This window comes from Heterodontus francisci, chromosome 30 (assembly GCF_036365525.1).
Source record: "Heterodontus francisci isolate sHetFra1 chromosome 30, sHetFra1.hap1, whole genome shotgun sequence".
NCBI lineage: Eukaryota > Metazoa > Chordata > Chondrichthyes > Heterodontiformes > Heterodontidae > Heterodontus > Heterodontus francisci.
In genome coordinates, this window is record NC_090400.1 from 53,775,794 (window position 1) to 53,792,905 (window position 17,112).

At 49.1% G+C, this 17,112-nt stretch overlaps 1 protein-coding gene across 3 annotated transcripts in view; it reads left to right on the forward strand.

The window, feature by feature from the left end:
• Positions 1–8,162: 8,162 nt before the first annotated feature.
• The window catches only part of LOC137346803 (uncharacterized), a 127,329-nt gene continuing 118,379 nt past the window's right edge, over positions 8,163–17,112 (forward strand). The window contains exon 1 of one of the 3 annotated variants that reach the window (XM_068010676.1): positions 8,163–8,440. In XM_068010676.1, coding sequence (XP_067866777.1) covers positions 8,239–8,440 — 202 coding nt within the window. In that variant the 5' untranslated portion in view covers positions 8,163–8,238. The remainder of the gene's footprint in view (positions 8,441–17,112) is intronic. The other 2 variants (XM_068010677.1, XM_068010678.1) reach the window with 2 other exon arrangements.

Genomic DNA, 17,112 nt, shown 5'->3' on the forward strand with positions numbered 1-17,112 from the left:
TGTTGGCAAGGCTGGCATTAATTGTCCATCCCTAATTGCCCTGGAAACAGGGAGATGCATCAATATGTTGCAGCACGGACATTTGCCAAAGTTATTGTCTCAGCCATGGACATGGGAGCATTTAATCTGTACATAATGTGTACAGCCAACCTAGTGCCATCAAAATACAGTCCAATTTAAAACACATTTCTCCCTATTTAGTGAGGTACCTGGCATTGTTTTTGCATGCAAAAGTAGTCAATATCTGCCCACACATTTGATGCAGCGATGCAGAGAATCTGGATTGATGTCCATCTGTCAGGAGTGACCTAGATCTCTTTCTCTCCCCTCTCGCTCTATCTCTCTCTCTCTCTCCCACTCTGTGTCAATCCCTATCCCTTCTCTGTGTCCATCTTTCACCCCTCTCTCTCTCCACTGTCTGTGTCCATCTCTCTCCCCCCTCAGTCCTCCCTCTGTGTCCATCCCTCTCCCCCCTCCCTCCTCCTCCCCCCTCTCTCTCTTCCCTTTCTCTCTTCCCAATCCCCTCTCCCTCCCTCCCTCTCCGACAGTTGCAGGGAGTGGGAACTCTCCCCAGAGCAGCTTTGTGATTGGTCAGTTAAAAAAAAATCAAAGCACTCAATTTCACAGCTGACAGGTGTTTAACGCAGGAACAGCAGCTTCCAATTCAAACAATTTTGGGATTTCCCGGCAAACTTAAAAAAAAATCAGAACGTGCTGGAAAAATCCGAAGTTCAGAAGCCGCTGTTCCCGTTCCCAGCCCGTCAGCTGTGAAACTGAAACTGAGGGCTGTGAATTTTTTTTTAAGTAGGACTTGTCTGGAAAGAAGTCAATGGAAAATTTCTCATTCCTGAAATTGCCAGTCACGGACCTCAAAGTTTTTACCACGGACACTGGTGTCTGTGTACGGACACATTGCCAACCCCTGCCTGAGAGGTGGTGGTGAGACTTCTTCTTGAACCGCTGGTAGCGGTTTGATACAACTGAGTGGTTTGCTGGGTTATTTGGCAGTCAAGAGTCAACTCAGTTGGGACTGGGATCACAGGTAGAATTGACCGGTTAAGGCAGATCTGCTTCCCTGAAGGACAGTTGGCAATCTTAGTCACTTTTACTGACACCAGTGTTTTATTTCAACTGAATTCAAATTGTCGATGGCGCGATTATGAACTCACATTCTCTAAATTACTAGTTCAGGCCTCGGGATTACAAGTGCAGTAACACTGCAGTATCTCACCCAATCAAATAAGTATGTTAAAAAGTGAAGAGATAGTTAATGAGATGGTCGCACCCCTGTGGGATGAAGGAGTGACTCCAACTGCAGAGGATGAAGGCATAGCTCAGATAATAAATAAATACTTTTAATACGTTTTTACAAATAATGGTGGAAATGAGAGTGTAGGTGTACTGGAGGAGGATTTGGAACAATTGTTAGATGCAGACTGTGAAAAGAAGATATTGGTTCTAAAATAAAACAGCAGATCTCAAGGCTGTTGAAAGAAATCAAACTGGAGATAAAAGCACCCACAATATTTCAATCGTCCCTAAATATGCAAATTGGGCTGTGGAATTGGAGAGCAGCTAGTGTGCCACCTTTATTCAAGAAGTGAGGGAAGAAATAAATTTCGATTATTTAATGTGAAAAGTTTCCTCATGTCACTTTTGACAGAATCACAGATTTGTTAGTGTAGAATGAGGCCATGCGGCCCATTGTGTCCACACCAGCTCCCTGAAAGAGCAATTCACTCAGTTCCATTCCCTTGCTTTCTCCCCGTAACCCTGCACATCCTCCCTTCTCATATAACAGTCTAATACCATTTTGAATGCTACAATTGAACCTGCCTCCAACACACTCACAGGCAGCGCATTCCAGACCTTAACCACTTGCTGCGTGAAAACGCTTTTCCTCAATGTAATATTAGAATCATACAGCACAGGAAAAGGCCATTTGGCCCATCATACCTGTTCTGGATCTCTGAAAGAGCCAGCCGATTAGTCCCATTTCCCAATTCATTCTGCCTAGCCCTGCAAATTTATCCTTCTTAAATACAGATCTAATTCCCTTTTGAAAGTTACTATTGAATCTGCTTCCAACACCCTTTCAGGCAGCGCATTCCAGATCATAACTACTTGCTGAGTAAAAAAAATTCTCCTTGGCTCCGCCCCTGGCTTTTTTGGCAATTATCTTAAACATGTCGTCTCCTGCAAGTGAAAGTTTATTTATTATTTAATTATTATTATTTATTAACAGTTTATCTATCTACGCTATCAAAACCCCTCATAATTTTGAACATCTCTATTAAATCACCTTTTGACCTTCTCTGCTGTAAGGAGAATGGTCCCAACTCCTCTCATCTCTCCACATAACTGAAACCCATCATTCCTGGTGTTGCTCTAGAAAGAAAGAAAGACTTGCATTTATATAGCGCCTTTCACGACATCAGGACATCCCAAAGCATTCTACAGCCAATGAAGCATAGTCACTGCTGCAATGTAGGAAATGTGGCAACCAATTTGCACGCAGAAAGGTCCCATAACTATCAATGTGGGGATGCCCAGATCATCTGTTTTAGTGATCCTAGTTAACTATTAGTCAGTCAGTTATGCGCAAAGTCCTAGAATCCATAATTTCAGAACAAAAAAATGTGAGCATGGGTTTGAATAGTTGACTAATTGGGTAGTTAAAGAGAAAGCAGTATATGTCGTGTATATGGATTTTCATTAGGCGTTCGATAAGTTTCCTTTCTGAGTACACACTGTGTTTCTCCTGTCTATCAGGAATATCAATAGGTTTATTTTGAGATTTTCAAACAACCTTATCGCTTCTCTGAGATTTCAAAACTGTTCTTCTCACGGGATTTTCCAACTATCAACTTTTCTTCCCTTTATTCTGAAAAAAGAGTTACTGGGGAATTCCTGAATTTTGAATGCCTGACCGCTCAATTTCAAAAACAAACTCTCAATTAAAATGTAGGAAATGCTGTACACAGCAAGCTGCCAATGTGATAATGACCAGATAATCCAATTTAGTGATGCTTGTTGACTGGATAAGTAATGACCAGGATACTGGGGATAACTCCCTTGCTCAAGGAAAAAGTGCCATGTGATCTTCTCCATCCACCTGGGAGGGCAGACAGACACACAATTTAACTTCTATTTGAAAGACACCACCTCCACCAGTACTGCACTGGAGGGTCAACCTAGATTTTGTGCTCAAGTCTCTGGAATGGGACTTGAATCTACAATCTTTTGGCTCAGAGGCGTTTGTGTGTGTTTGTTTGTGTATGACATGGTCCTGGTATGACCACGATGTTGAAATTCACAACTGTGGTATTCAGTTGTGTCACTTTTCTTATTTCAAATTGGGACAGTCTGTTTTTTTTTGATGGTGTGCTTGGAAATGCTTAAAATGTAAAATAAAGAAAAGAAATAAGCAGAAATAAAAACAGAAACTGCTGGAAATACTCAGCAGGTCAGGCAGCATCTGTGGAGAGAGTTAATGTTTCAGGTCAGTGACCTTTCATCAGAACTGGGAAATGTTAGAAATGTAACAGGTTTTAAGCAAGAGCAGAGAAAGGAAAAGGGGGAAAGAGCAAATGGGAAGGTCTGTGATTAGGTGGAAGGCAGGAGAGATTAAATGACAAAAGGGATGATGGTACAAAGCAAAAGGAGATGGTCATGGGGCAAATGAAGAAAGAAAAGATGGGACAAGAGGAAGTGTAAATGGGAATAGCAGAATCATAGCTGGTGCCCAAAAAACAGGGAAAGAGGTAATGATTTAAAATTGTTGAACTCAATGTTAAGGTGGAAGGCTGTGAAGTGCCGAATCAAAAGAGGAGATGCTGTTCCTCAAGCTTATGTTGAGCTTCATTAGAACCTTGTAGGAGGCTGAGGACAGGGAGGTCATAGTGGGAGTGCAGCAGAGAATTAAAATGACAGGAATCTGGAAGCTCAGATTCACACAATAGTACTGAGGACCTGTGCTCCAGAACTAGCCGTGCCCCTAGCCAAGCTGTTCCAGTACAGTTACACACTGGCATCTACCCAGCAATGTGAAAAATTGCCCAGGTATGTCCTGTCCACAAAAAAGCAGGACAAATCCAACCTGGCTAATTACCGCCCTATCAGTCTACTGTCGATCATCAGTAAAATGATGGAAGGGGTTGTCGACAGTTCTATCAAGTGGCTCTTACTCAGCAATAACCTGCTCACTGAAGCTCAGTTTTGGTTTCTGCCAGGGCCACTCAGCTCCTGACCTCATTATAGCCTTGGTCCAAACATGGACAAAAGAGCTGAACTCCAGAGGTGAGGTGAGAGTTACTGTCCTTGACATCAAGGCAGTATTTGACCGAGTATGGCATCAAGGAGCCCTAGCAAAACTGGAGTCAATGGGAATCGAGGAAAACACTCCACTGGTTGGAGTCATACCTAGCACAAAGGAAGATGGTTGTGGTTGTTGGAGGTCAATCATCTCAATCCCAGGACATCAATGCAGGAGTTTCTCGGGGTATTGTCCTCGGCCCAACCATCTTCATCTGCTTCATCAATGAGCTTCCCTCAATTATAAGGTCAGAAGTGGGGATGTTTGCTGCTGACTGCGCAATATTCAGCACCATTCGTGACTCCTCAGATACTGAAGCAGCCCATGTCCAGATGCAGCAAGACCTGGACAACATCCAGGCTTGGACTGATAAGTGGCAAGTGACAATTGCACCACACAAGTGCCAGGCAATGACCATCTCAAACAAGAGAGAATCTGACCATCTCCCCTTGATGTTCAATGATATTACCATCGCTGAAACCCCCAGTATCAACATCCTGGGGTTACCATTGACCAGAAACTGAACTGGACCAGTAACATAAATACTGTGGCTACAAGAGCAGGTCAGAGGCTGGGAACTCTGTGGCGAGTAACTTACCTCCTGTCTCCCCAGTGTCTGTCCACAAGGCACAAGTCAGGAGTGTGATGGAATACTCTCCACTTGTCTGGATGAGTGCAGATCCAATAACACTCAAGAAGCTCGACACCATCCAGGAAAAAGCAGCTCGTTTGATTGTCACTCCATCCACCACCTTCAACATTCACTCCCTCCACCACCGATGCACAGTGGCAGCAGTGTGTACCATCTACCAAGGCTCCTTTGACAGCACCTTCCAAACCCACGACCTCTACCATCTAGAAGGACAAGGGCAGCAGACGCACGGGAACACCACCACCTGCAAGTTCCCCTCCAAGCCACACACTATCCTGACTTGGAACTATATCGCTGTTCCTTCACTGTCACTGGGTCAAAATCCCCTCCTAACCCACACCCCAAGGACTGCAGCAGTTCAAGAAGGCAGCTCACCACCACCTTCTCAAGGGCAATTAGGGATGGGCAATAAATGCTGGCCTAGCCAGCGATGCCCACATCCCATGAACGAATAAGAAGAAGATTACTTTCCGCCTCCAACCACCACATCTGATCCAACAGCCTTTCCCACCCCAACCCAAACAATTTCCAATAATTTTGTTAACAGAAGTGTTCACATGAACTGAAAAAAAAATCTACATAATTATTTTAATGTCCTATGATTTTTCACCTGGGTCACTCGGTTGTCCACCAAAGCTACTAAGTATCATCACCTCATTCCATGACAATATGAAAGGCACAATTCAACATGGTGGCTCCTCATCAGAGCCCTTTCCTATCCTGAGTGGTGTGAAACAGGGCTGTGTTCTCGCACCCACACTTTTTGGGATTTTCTTCTCCCTGCTGCTTTCACATGCGTTCAAATCCTCTGAAGAAGGAATTTTCCTCCACACAAGATCAGGGGGCAGGTTGTTCAACCTTGCCCGTCTAAGAGCGAAGTCCAAAGTACGGAAAGTCCTCATCAGAGAACTCCTCTTTGCTGACGATGCTGCTTTAACATCTCACACTGAAGAATGCCTGCAGAGTCTCATCGACAGGTTTGCGTCTGCCTGCAATGAATTTGGCCTAACCATCAGCCTCAAGAAAACGAACATCATGGGGCAGGATGTCAGAAATGCTCCATCCATCAATATTGGCGACCACGCTCTGGAAGTGGTTCAAGAGTTCACCTACCTAGGCTCAACTATCACCAGTAACCTGTCTCTAGATGCAGAAATCAACAAGCGCATGGGTAAGGCTTCCACTGCTATGTTCAGACTGGCCAAGAGAGTGTGGGAAAATGGCGCACTGACACGGAACACAAAAGTCCGAGTGTATCAGGCCTGTGTCCTCAGCACCTTGCTCTACGGCAGCGAGGCCTGGACAACGTATGCCAGCCAAGAGCGACGTCTCAATTCATTCCATCTTCGCTGCCTTCGGAGAATACTTGGCATCAGGTGGCAGAACTATATCTCCAACACAGAAGTCCTTGAAGCGGCCAACATCCCCAGCTTATACACACTACTGAGTCAGCGGCGCATGAGATGGCTTGGCCATGTGAGCCGCATGGAAGATGGCAGGATCCCCAAAGACACATTGTACAGCGAGCTCGCCACTGGTATCAGACCCACCGGCCGTCCATGTCTCCGTTATAAAGACGTCTGCAAACGCGACATGAAATCGTGTGACATTGATCACAAGTCGTGGGAGTCAGTTGCCAGCATTCGCCAGAGCTGGCGGGCAGCCATAAAGACAGGGCTAAATTGTGGCGAGTCGAAGAGACTTAGTAGTTGGCAGGAAAAAAGACAGAGGCGCAAGGGGAGAGCCAACTGTGCAACAGCCCCAACAAACAAATTTCTCTGCAGCACCTGTGGAAGAGCCTGTTACTCCAGAATTGGCCTTTATAGCCACTCCAGGCGCTGCTTCACAAACCACTGACCACCTCCAGGCGCGTATCCATTGTCTCTCGAGATAAGGAGGCCCAAAAGAAAGAACTTGTAGCAGTATCTTGGAGATGAATCTTTCATTCCTGGAGACTCCAGGCCAGTCCTGGAGGGTTGGCAACCTCCCAACCCTGATCGCCATGAGGACCAGAGGTGAGTATGTTGTTTTATAGCATTATTTGAAATTGTTTAATTTAAAAATTATTTTAAAGTTTTTTTTAAAAACACCTTTCCTTTAGTATTTTTACCATAACATGTTAAGGTTGCTTAGATCTTAATCAGCCAAAGATCTCTTGTGGTTTCTGGTACAGCACTGTTGTTGCTGAGGGTCATGGCAAAGTTGCCCAGATATCTACTGACAGAATGGCGCTAGCACCAGCAAGCAGGACTGGTGGCTACATCCAGCGTCTTTCATCCAGCGTCTCAGTGGTGGTCCTGCTGCGGTGGAGACTAAGGGACCCCCAACTGATTCCCAAAACCCAGCCTGGAATTTCCTCCCTCTCCTGAGGTGGGCAACTGATATATATATATATAATACCAAGGGCTTCAATAGCTGCTTTCATAAAGGGAATTTGGATCTAAACTTGAAAGGAAAAGAATCGCAGGACCATGGATAAAAGAACTGGAGGAGTGGGACTAATGGAATAGCTCCTTCAAAGAGCTGACACAGGCACGATGGACTGAATAAGCTTCTTCTATGCTGCGTGATTCAACCTGTGAACAGTGTTTGCAGCTCACTATGAATAGATAATGCTGGTGGATTCGGGAAAATTGGACTGGTTCTGAGCTGGATAACACCAGTGGGTCAAAGAAGAGCGTGAGTCCACTTCAGGCTGCAAATCCACTGAGGAGGAAAATGCAAGCCAGGATTCCAGCCTAAATGTTAACCCCAGTGATATTAAAAACTTGGAGATTTTATGAAGTTTTATTCTTTCGCAGCAGATTATACCATCTACATCTTGTCTGAGAATTCACAACACGATCTAGCTGCCAATGATATAAAAGCAAAATACTGCGGATGCTGGAAATCCGAAATAAAAACAAGAAATGCTGGAACCACTCAGCAGGTCTGGCAGCATCTGTGGAAAGAGAAGCAGAGTTAACGTTTCGGGCCAGTGACCCTTCGGAACCCCAACGAGCTGCCAATGTCTGTAGTGTGTTTATGTCTGCTCCCCACTTCCCCAAATACATGTTCTCCCCACCGCCCTCGAGTAGCTCTCCTCCCCTCAATAACACCCCTTGTCCTCCTGGCTCTCCCTCACTATCTGCCCTGTCCCTCTCCGGACCTCTATCCCCCGCTCGCTCTGCGCCATTGATTCGCTCCGGTGCGATTGTTGCGCCTGCATCGATTTGCTGCTGAGCGATTGCTCTTGTCTTTTTGCGGCCCACGTGGGTTTTGTTTTGTGCGGATGGCGGAGGCGGATTCGGCCCGGAGAGCGGCTCCCGGCGGGGACTCGGACCCGGCCCCGGCCCAGAGAGCGGCTCCCGGCGGGGACTCGGCCCCGGCCCCGGCCCAGAGAGCGGCTCCCGGCGGGGACTCGGCCCCGGACTCCGTCCTGGAGCTGTCGGTTCCGAATGGCACCAAGAACAGACGCAAAGCCAGAGCCGCAGGTGCGTGTAGAGGAACCCGTAGGCCGACTGGCGTCACGTCCATCAGTGAGAGCTGGACCCTGGATAAGTTGTTACCAATAGTCCCCTCAGTCAGTGGGATGGACAGGGGATACTATGTTACCTGTAGTCCCCTTAGTCAGTGGGATGGACAGGGGATACTATGTTACCTGTAGTCTCCTTAGTCAGTGGGATGGACAGGGGATACTATGTTACCTGTAGTCCTCTCAGTCAGTGGGATGGACAGGGGATACTATGTTACCTGTAGTCTCCTTAGTCAGTGGGATGGACAGGGGATACTATGTTACCTGTAGTCCCCTTAGTCAGTGGGATGGACAGGGGATACTATGTTACCTGTAGTCCTCTCAGTCAGTGGGATGGACAGGGGATACAATGTTACCTGTAGTCCTCTCAGTCAGTGGGATGGACAGGGGATACTATGTTACCTGTAGTCTCCTTAGTCAGTGGGATGGACAGGGGATACTATGTTACCTGTAGTCCCCTTAGTCAGTGGGATGGACAGGGGATACTATGTTACCTGTAGTCCTCTCAGTCAGTGGGATGGACAGGGGATACAATGTTACCTGTAGCCCTCAGTCAGTGGGATGGACAGGGGATACAATGTTACCTGTAGCCCTCAGTCAGTGGGATGGACAGGGGGAACTATGTTCCCTGTAGCCCTCAGTCAGTGGGATGGACAGGGGATACAATGTTACCTGTAGCCCTCAGTCAGTGGGATGGACAGGGGGAACTACGTTCCCTGTAGCCCTCAGTCTGTGGGATGCACAGAGGATACTATGTTACCTGTAGCCCTCAGTCAGTGGGATGGACAGGGGATACTATGTTACCTGTAGCCCTCAGTCAGTGGGATGGACAGGGGGAACTATGTTCCCTGTAGCCCTCAGTCTGTGGGATGCACAGAGGATACTATGTTACCTGTAGCCCTCAGTCAGTGGGATGGACAGGGGATACTATGTTACCTGTAGCCCTCAGTCAGTGGGATGGACAGGGGGAACTATGTTCCCTGTAGCCCTCAGTCTGTGGGATGCACAGAGGATACTATGTTACCTGTAGCCCTCAGTCAGTGGGATGGACAGGGGATACAATGTTACCTGTAGCCCTCAGTCAGTGGGATGGACAGGGGATACTATGTTCCCTGTAGCCCTCAGTCTGTGGGATGCACAGAGGATACTATGTTACCTGTAGCCCTCAGTCAGTGGGATGGACAGGGGATACTATGTTACCTGTGGTTCCCTCAGTCAGTGGGATGGACAGGGGATACTATGTTACCTGTAGCCCTCAGTCAGTGGGATGGACAGGGGACACAATGTTACCTGTAGCCCTCAGTCAGTGGGATGGACAGGGGGAACTATGTTCCCTGTAGCCCTCAGTCTGTGGGATGCACAGAGGATACTATGCTACCTGTAGCCCTCAGTCAGTGGGATGGACAGGGGATACTATGTTACCTGTAGTCCCCTCAGTTACTGGGATGGACAGTGGATACTATGTTAACTGTAGTCCCTTCAGTCAGTGGGATGGACAGGGGATACTATGTTACCTGTAGTCCCCTCATTTACTGGGATGGACAGGGGATACTATGTTACCTGTAGTCCCTTCAGTCAGTGGGATGGACAGGGGATACTATGCTACCTGTAGCCCTCAGTCAGTGGGATGGACAGGGGATACTATGTTACCTTTAGCCCTCAGTCAGTGGGATGGACAGGGGATACTATGTTACCTGTAGTCCTCAGTCAGTGGGATGGACAGGGGATACTATGTTCCCTGTAGCCCTCAGTCTGTGGGATGCACAGAGGATACTATGTTACCTGTAGCCCTCAGTCAGTGGGATGGACAGGGGATACTATGTTACCTGTGGTTCCCTCAGTCAGTGGGATGGACAGGGGATACTATGTTACCTGTAGCCCTCAGTCAGTGGGATGGACAGGGGATACAATGTTACCTGTAGCCCTCAGTCAGTGGGATGGACAGGGGGAACTATGTTCCCTGTAGCCCTCAGTCTGTGGGATGCACAGAGGATACTATGCTACCTGTAGCCCTCAGTCAGTGGGATGGACAGGGGATACTATGTTACCTGTAGTCCCCTCAGTTACTGGGATGGACAGTGGATACTATGTTAACTGTAGTCCCTTCAGTCAGTGGGATGGACAGGGGATACTATGTTACCTGTAGTCCCCTCATTTACTGGGATGGACAGTGGACACTATGTTACCTGTAGTCCCTTCAGTCAGTGGGATGGACAGGGGATACTATGCTACCTGTAGCCCTCAGTCAGTGGGATGGACAGGTTATACTATGTTAGCTGTAGCCCTCAGTCAGTGGAATGGACAGGGGATACAATGTTACCTGTAGCCCTCAGTCAGGGGGATGGACAGGGGATACAATGTTACCTGTAGCCCTCAGTCAGTGGGATGGACAGGGGGATACTATGTTACCTGTAGCCCTCAGTCAGTGGGATGGACAGGGGATACAATGTTACCTGTAGCCCTCAGTCAGTGGAATGGCAGGGGATACAATGTTACCTGCAGCCCTCAGTCAGTGGGATGGACAGGGGATACAATGTTACCTGTAGCCCTCAGTCAGTGGGATGGACAGGGGATACAATGTTACCTGTAGCCCTCAGTCAGTAGGATGGACAGGGGATAAAATGTTACCTGTAGCCCTCAGTCAGTGGGATGGACAGGGGATACAATGTTACCTGTAGCCCTCAGTCAGTGGGATGGACAGGGGATACAATGTTACCTGTAGCCCTCAGTCAGTGGGATGGACAGGGGATACAATGTTACCTGTAGCCCTCAGTCAGTGGGATGGACAGGGGATACAATGTTACCTGTAGCCCTCAGTCAGTGGGATGGACAGGGGATACAATGTTACCTGTAGCCCTCAGTCAGTGGGATGGACAGGGGGAACTATGTTCCCTGTAGCCCTCAGTCTGTGGGATGGACAGGGGATACAATGTTACCTGTAGCCCTCAGTCAGTGGGATGGACAGGGGATACTATGTTACCTGTAGCCCTCAGTCAGTGGGATGGACAGGGGATACTATGTTCCCTGTAGCCCTCAGTCAGTGGGATGGACAGGGGATACTATGTTCCCTGTAGCCCTCAGTCTGTGGGATGCATAGAGGATACTATGTTACCTGTAGCCCTCAGTCAGTGGGATGGACAGGGGATACTATGTTCCCTGTAGCCCTCAGTCTGTGGGATGCATAGAGGATACTATGTTACCTGTAGCCCTCAGTCAGTGGGATGGACAGGGGATACTATGTTACCTGTGGTTCCCTCAGTCAGTGGGATGGACAGGGGATACTATGTTACCTGTAGCCCTCAGTCAGTGGGATGGACAGGGGATACAATGTTACCTGTAGCCCTCAGTCAGTGGGATGGACAGGGGGAACTACGTTCCCTGTAGCCCTCAGTCTGTGGGATGCACAGAGGATACTATGCTACCTGTAGCCCTCAGTCAGTGGGATGGACAGGGGATACTATGTTACCTGTAGTCCCCTCATTTACTGGGATGGACAGTGGATACTATGTTACCTGTAGTCCCTTCAGTCAGTGGGATGGACAGGGGATACTATGCTACCTGTAGCCCTCAGTCAGTTGGATGGACAGGGGATACTATGCTACCTGTAGCCCTCAGTCAGTGGGATGGACAGGGGATACTATGTTACCTGTTGTCCCTTCAGTCAGTGGGATGGACAGGGGATACTATGTTACCTGTAGCCCTCAGTCAGTGGGATGGACAGGGGATACTATGTTACCTGTAGTCCCTTCAGTCAGTGGGATGGACAGGGGATACTATGTTACCTGTTGCCCTCGGTCAGTGGATGGACAGGGGATACTATGCTACCTGTAGCCCTCAGTCAGTGGGATGGACAGGGGATACTATGTTACCTGTAGTCCTCAGTCAGTGGGATGGACAGGGGATACTATGTTACCTGTAGCCCTCAGTCAGTGGGATGGACAGGGGATACTATGTTACCTGTAGTCCTCAGTCAGTGGGATGGACAGGGGATACTATGTTACCTGTAGTCCTCTCAGTTACTGGGATGGACAGGGGATACTATGTTACCTGTAGTCCTCTCAGTTACTGGGATGGACAGTGGATACTATGTCACCTGTAGTCCTCTCAGTTACTGGGATGGACAGGGGATACTATGTTACCTGTAGCCCTCAGTCAGTGGGATGGACAGGGGATACTATGTTACCTGCAGCCCTCAGTCAGTGGGATGGACAGGGGATACTATGTTACCTGTAGTCCTCTCAGTTACTGGGATGGACAGGGGATACAATGTTACCTGTAGCCCTCAGTCAGTGGGATGGACAGGGGATACAATGTTACCTGTAGCCCTCAGTCAGTGGGATGGACAGGGGATACTATGTTACCTGTAGCCCTCAGTCAGTGGGATGGACAGGGGATACAATGTTACCTGTAGCCCTCAGTCAGTGGGATGGACAGGGGATACAATGTTACCTGTAGCCCTCAGTCAGTGGGATGGACAGGGGATACAATGTTACCTGTAGCCCTCAGTCAGTGGGATGGACAGGGGATACAATGTTACCTGTAGCCCTCAGTCAGTGGGATGGACAGGGGCAACTATGTTCCCTGTAGCCCTCAGTCTGTGGGATGGACAAGGGATACAATGTTACTTGTAGCCCTCAGTCAGTGGGATGGACAGTGGGAACTATGTTCCCTGTAGCCCTCTCAGTTACTGGGATGGACAGGGGATACTATTTCACCTGTGGTCCTCTCAGTTACTGGGATGGACAGGGGATACTATGTTACCTGTAGCCCTCAGTCAGTGGGATGGACAGGGGATACTATGTTACCTGCAGCCCTCAGTCAGTGGGATGGACAGGGGATACTATGTTACCTGTAGTCCTCTCAGTTACTGGGATGGACAGGGGATACAATGTTACCTGTAGCCCTCAGTCAGTGGGATGGACAGGGGATACTATGTTACCTGTAGCCCTCAGTCAGTGGAATGGACAGGGGATACAATGTTACCTGTAGCCCTCAGTCAGTGGGATGGACAGGGGATACTATGTTACCTGCAGCCCTCAGTCAGTGGGATGGACAGGGGATACAATGTTACCTGTAGCCCTCAGTCAGTGGGATGGACAGGGGATACAATGTTACCTGTAGCCCTCAGTCAGTGGGATGGACAGGGGATACAATGTTACCTGTAGCCCTCAGTCAGTGGGATGGACAGGGGGAACTATGTTCCTTGTAGCCCTCAGTCTGTGGGATGGACAGGGGATACTATGTTCCCTGTAGCCCTCAGTCTGTGGGATGGACAGGGGATACAATGTTATCTGTAGCCCTCAGTCAGTGGGATGGACAGGGGATACAATGTTACCTGTAGCCCTCAGTCAGTGGGATGGACAGGGGGAACTATGTTCCCTGTAGCCCTCAGTCAGTGGGATGGACAGGGGGAACTATGTTCCCTGTAGCCCTCAGTCTGTGGGATGGACAGGGGATACAATGTTACCTGCAGCCCTCAGTCAGTGGGATGGACAGGGGGAACTATGTTCCCTGCAGCCCTCAGTCTGTGGGATGCACAGAGGATACTATGTTACCTGTTGCCCTCAGTCAGTGGGATGGACAGGGGATACAATGTTACCTGTAGCCCTCAGTCAGTGGGATGGACAGGGGATACTATGTTCCCTGTAGCCCTCAGTCTGTGGGATGCACAGAGGATACTATGTTACCTGTAGCCCTCAGTCAGTGGGATGGACAGGGGATACTATGTTACCTGTGGTTCCCTCAGTCAGTGGGATGGACAGGGGATACTATGTTACCTGTAGCCCTAAGTCAGTGGGATGGACAGGGGATACAATGTTACCTGTAGCCCTCAGTCAGTGGGATGGACAGGGGATACAATGTTACCTGTAGCCCTCAGTCAGTGGGATGGACAGGGGATACAATGTTACCTGTAGCCCTCAGTCAGTGGGATGGACAGGGGATACAATGTTACCTGTAGCCCTCAGTCAGTGGGATGGACAGGGGGAACTATGTTCCCTGTAGCCCTCAGTCAGTGGGATGGACAGGGGATACAATGTTACCTGTAGCCCTCAGTCTGTGGGATGCACAGAGGATACTATGTTACCTGTAGCCCTCAGTCAGTGGGATGGACAGGGGATACTATGTTACCTGTAGCCCTCAGTCAGTGGGATGGACAGGGGGAACTATGTTCCCTGTAGCCCTCAGTCTGTGGAATGGACAGGGGATACAATGTTACCTGTAGCCCTCAGTCAGTGGGATGGACAGGGGGAACTATGTTCCCTGTAGCCCTCAGTCTGTGGGATGCACAGAGGATACTATGTTACCTGTAGCCCTCAGTCAGTGGGATGGACAGGGGATACAATGTTACCTGTAGCCCTCAGTCAGTGGGATGGACAGGGGATACTATGTTCCCTGTAGCCCTCAGTCTGTGGGATGCACAGAGGATACTATGTTACCTGTACCCCTCAGTCAGTGGGATGGACAGGGGATACTATGTTACCTGTAGCCCTCAGTCAGTGGGATGGACTGAGGATACAATGTTACCTGTAGCCCTCAGTCAGTGGGATGGACAGGGGGAACTATGTTCCCTGTAGCCCTCAGTCTGTGGGATGCACAGAGGATAGTATGCTACCTGTAGCCCTCAGTCAGTGGGATGGACAGGGGATACTATGTTACCTGTAGTCCCCTCAGTTACTGGGATGGACAGTGGATACTATGTTAACTGTAGTCCCTTCAGTCAGTGGGATGGACAGGGGATACTATGTTACCTGTAGTCCCCTCATTTACTGGGATGGACAGTGGATACTATGTTACCTGTAGTCCCTTCAGTCAGTGGGATGGACAGGGGATACTATGCTACCTGTAGCCCTCAGTCAGTGGGATGGACAGGGGATACTATGCTACATGTAGCCCTCAGTCAGTGGGATGGACAGGGGATACTATGTTACCTGTTGTCCCTTCAGTCAGTGGGATGGACAGGGGATACTATGTTACCTGTAGCCCTCAGTCAGTGGGATGGACAGGGGATACTATGTTACCTGTAGTCCCTTCAGTCAGTGGGATGGACAGGGGATACTATGTTACCTGTTGCCCTCGGTCAGTGGATGGACAGGGGATACTATGCTACCTGTAGCCCTCAGTCAGTGGGATGGACAGGGGATACTATGTTACCTGTAGTCCTCAGTCAGTGGGATGGACAGGGGATACTATGTTACCTGTAGCCCTCAGTCAGTGGGATGGACAGGGGATACTATGTTACCTGTAGTCCTCAGTCAGTGGGATGGACAGGGGATACTATGTTACCTGTAGTCCTCTCAGTTACTGGGATGGACAGGGGATACTATGTTACCTGTAGTCCTCTCAGTTACTGGGATGGACAGGGGATACTATGTCACCTGTAGTCCTCTCAGTTACTGGGATGGACAGGGGATACTATGTTACCTGTAGCCCTCAGTCAGTGGGATGGACAGGGGATACTATGTTACCTGCAGCCCTCAGTCAGTGGGATGGACAGGGGATACTATGTTACCTGTAGTCCTCTCAGTTACTGGGATGGACAGGGGATACAATGTTACCTGTAGCCCTCAGTCAGTGGGATGGACAGGGGATACTATGTTACCTGTAGCCCTCAGTCAGTGGGATGGACAGGGGATACAATGTTACCTGTAGCCCTCAGTCAGTGGGATGGACAGGGGATACAATGTTACCTGTAGCCCTCAGTCAGTGGGATGGACAGGGGATACAATGTTACCTGTAGCCCTCAGTCAGTGGGATGGACAGGGGGAACTATGTTCCCTGTAGCCCTCAGTCTGTGGGATGGACAGGGGATACTATGTTACCTGTAGCCCTCAGTCAGTGGGATGGACAGGGGGAACTATGTTCCCTGTAGCCCTCAGTCTGTGGGATGGACAGGGGATACTATGTTCCCTGTAGCCTTCAGTCTGTGGGATGGACAGGGGATACAATGTTACCTGTAGCCCTCAGTCAGTGGGATGGACAGGGGATACTATGTTACCAGTAGCCCTCAGTCAGTGGGATGGACAGGGGGAACTATGTTCCCTTTAGCCCTCAGTCTGTGGGATGGACAGGGGATACAATGTTACCTGTAGCCCTCAGTCAGTGGGATGGACAGGGGATACTATGCTACCTGTAGCCCTCAGTCAGTGGGATGGACAGGGGATACTATGCTACCTGTAGCCCTCAGTCAGTGGGATGGACAGGGGATACAATGTTACCTGTTGCCCTCAGTCAGTGGGATGGACAGGGGGAACTATGTTCCCTGTAGCCCTCAGTCTGTGGGATGCACAGAGGATACTATGTTACCTGTAGCCCTCAGTCAGTGGGATGGACAGGGGATACTATGCTACCTGTAGCCCTCAGTCAGTGGGATGGACAGGGGATACTATGTTACCTGCAGCCCTCAGTCAGTGGGATGGACAGGGGATACAATGTCACCTGCAGCCCTCAGTCAGTGGGATGGACAGGGGATACTATGTTACCTGTAGCCCTCAGTCAGTGGGATGGACAGGGGATACTATGTTACCTGTAGCCCTCAGTCAGTGGGATGGACAGGGGGAACTATGTTCCCTGTAGCCCTCAGTCTGTGGGATGGACAGGGGATACAATGTTACCTGTAGCCCTCAGTCAGTG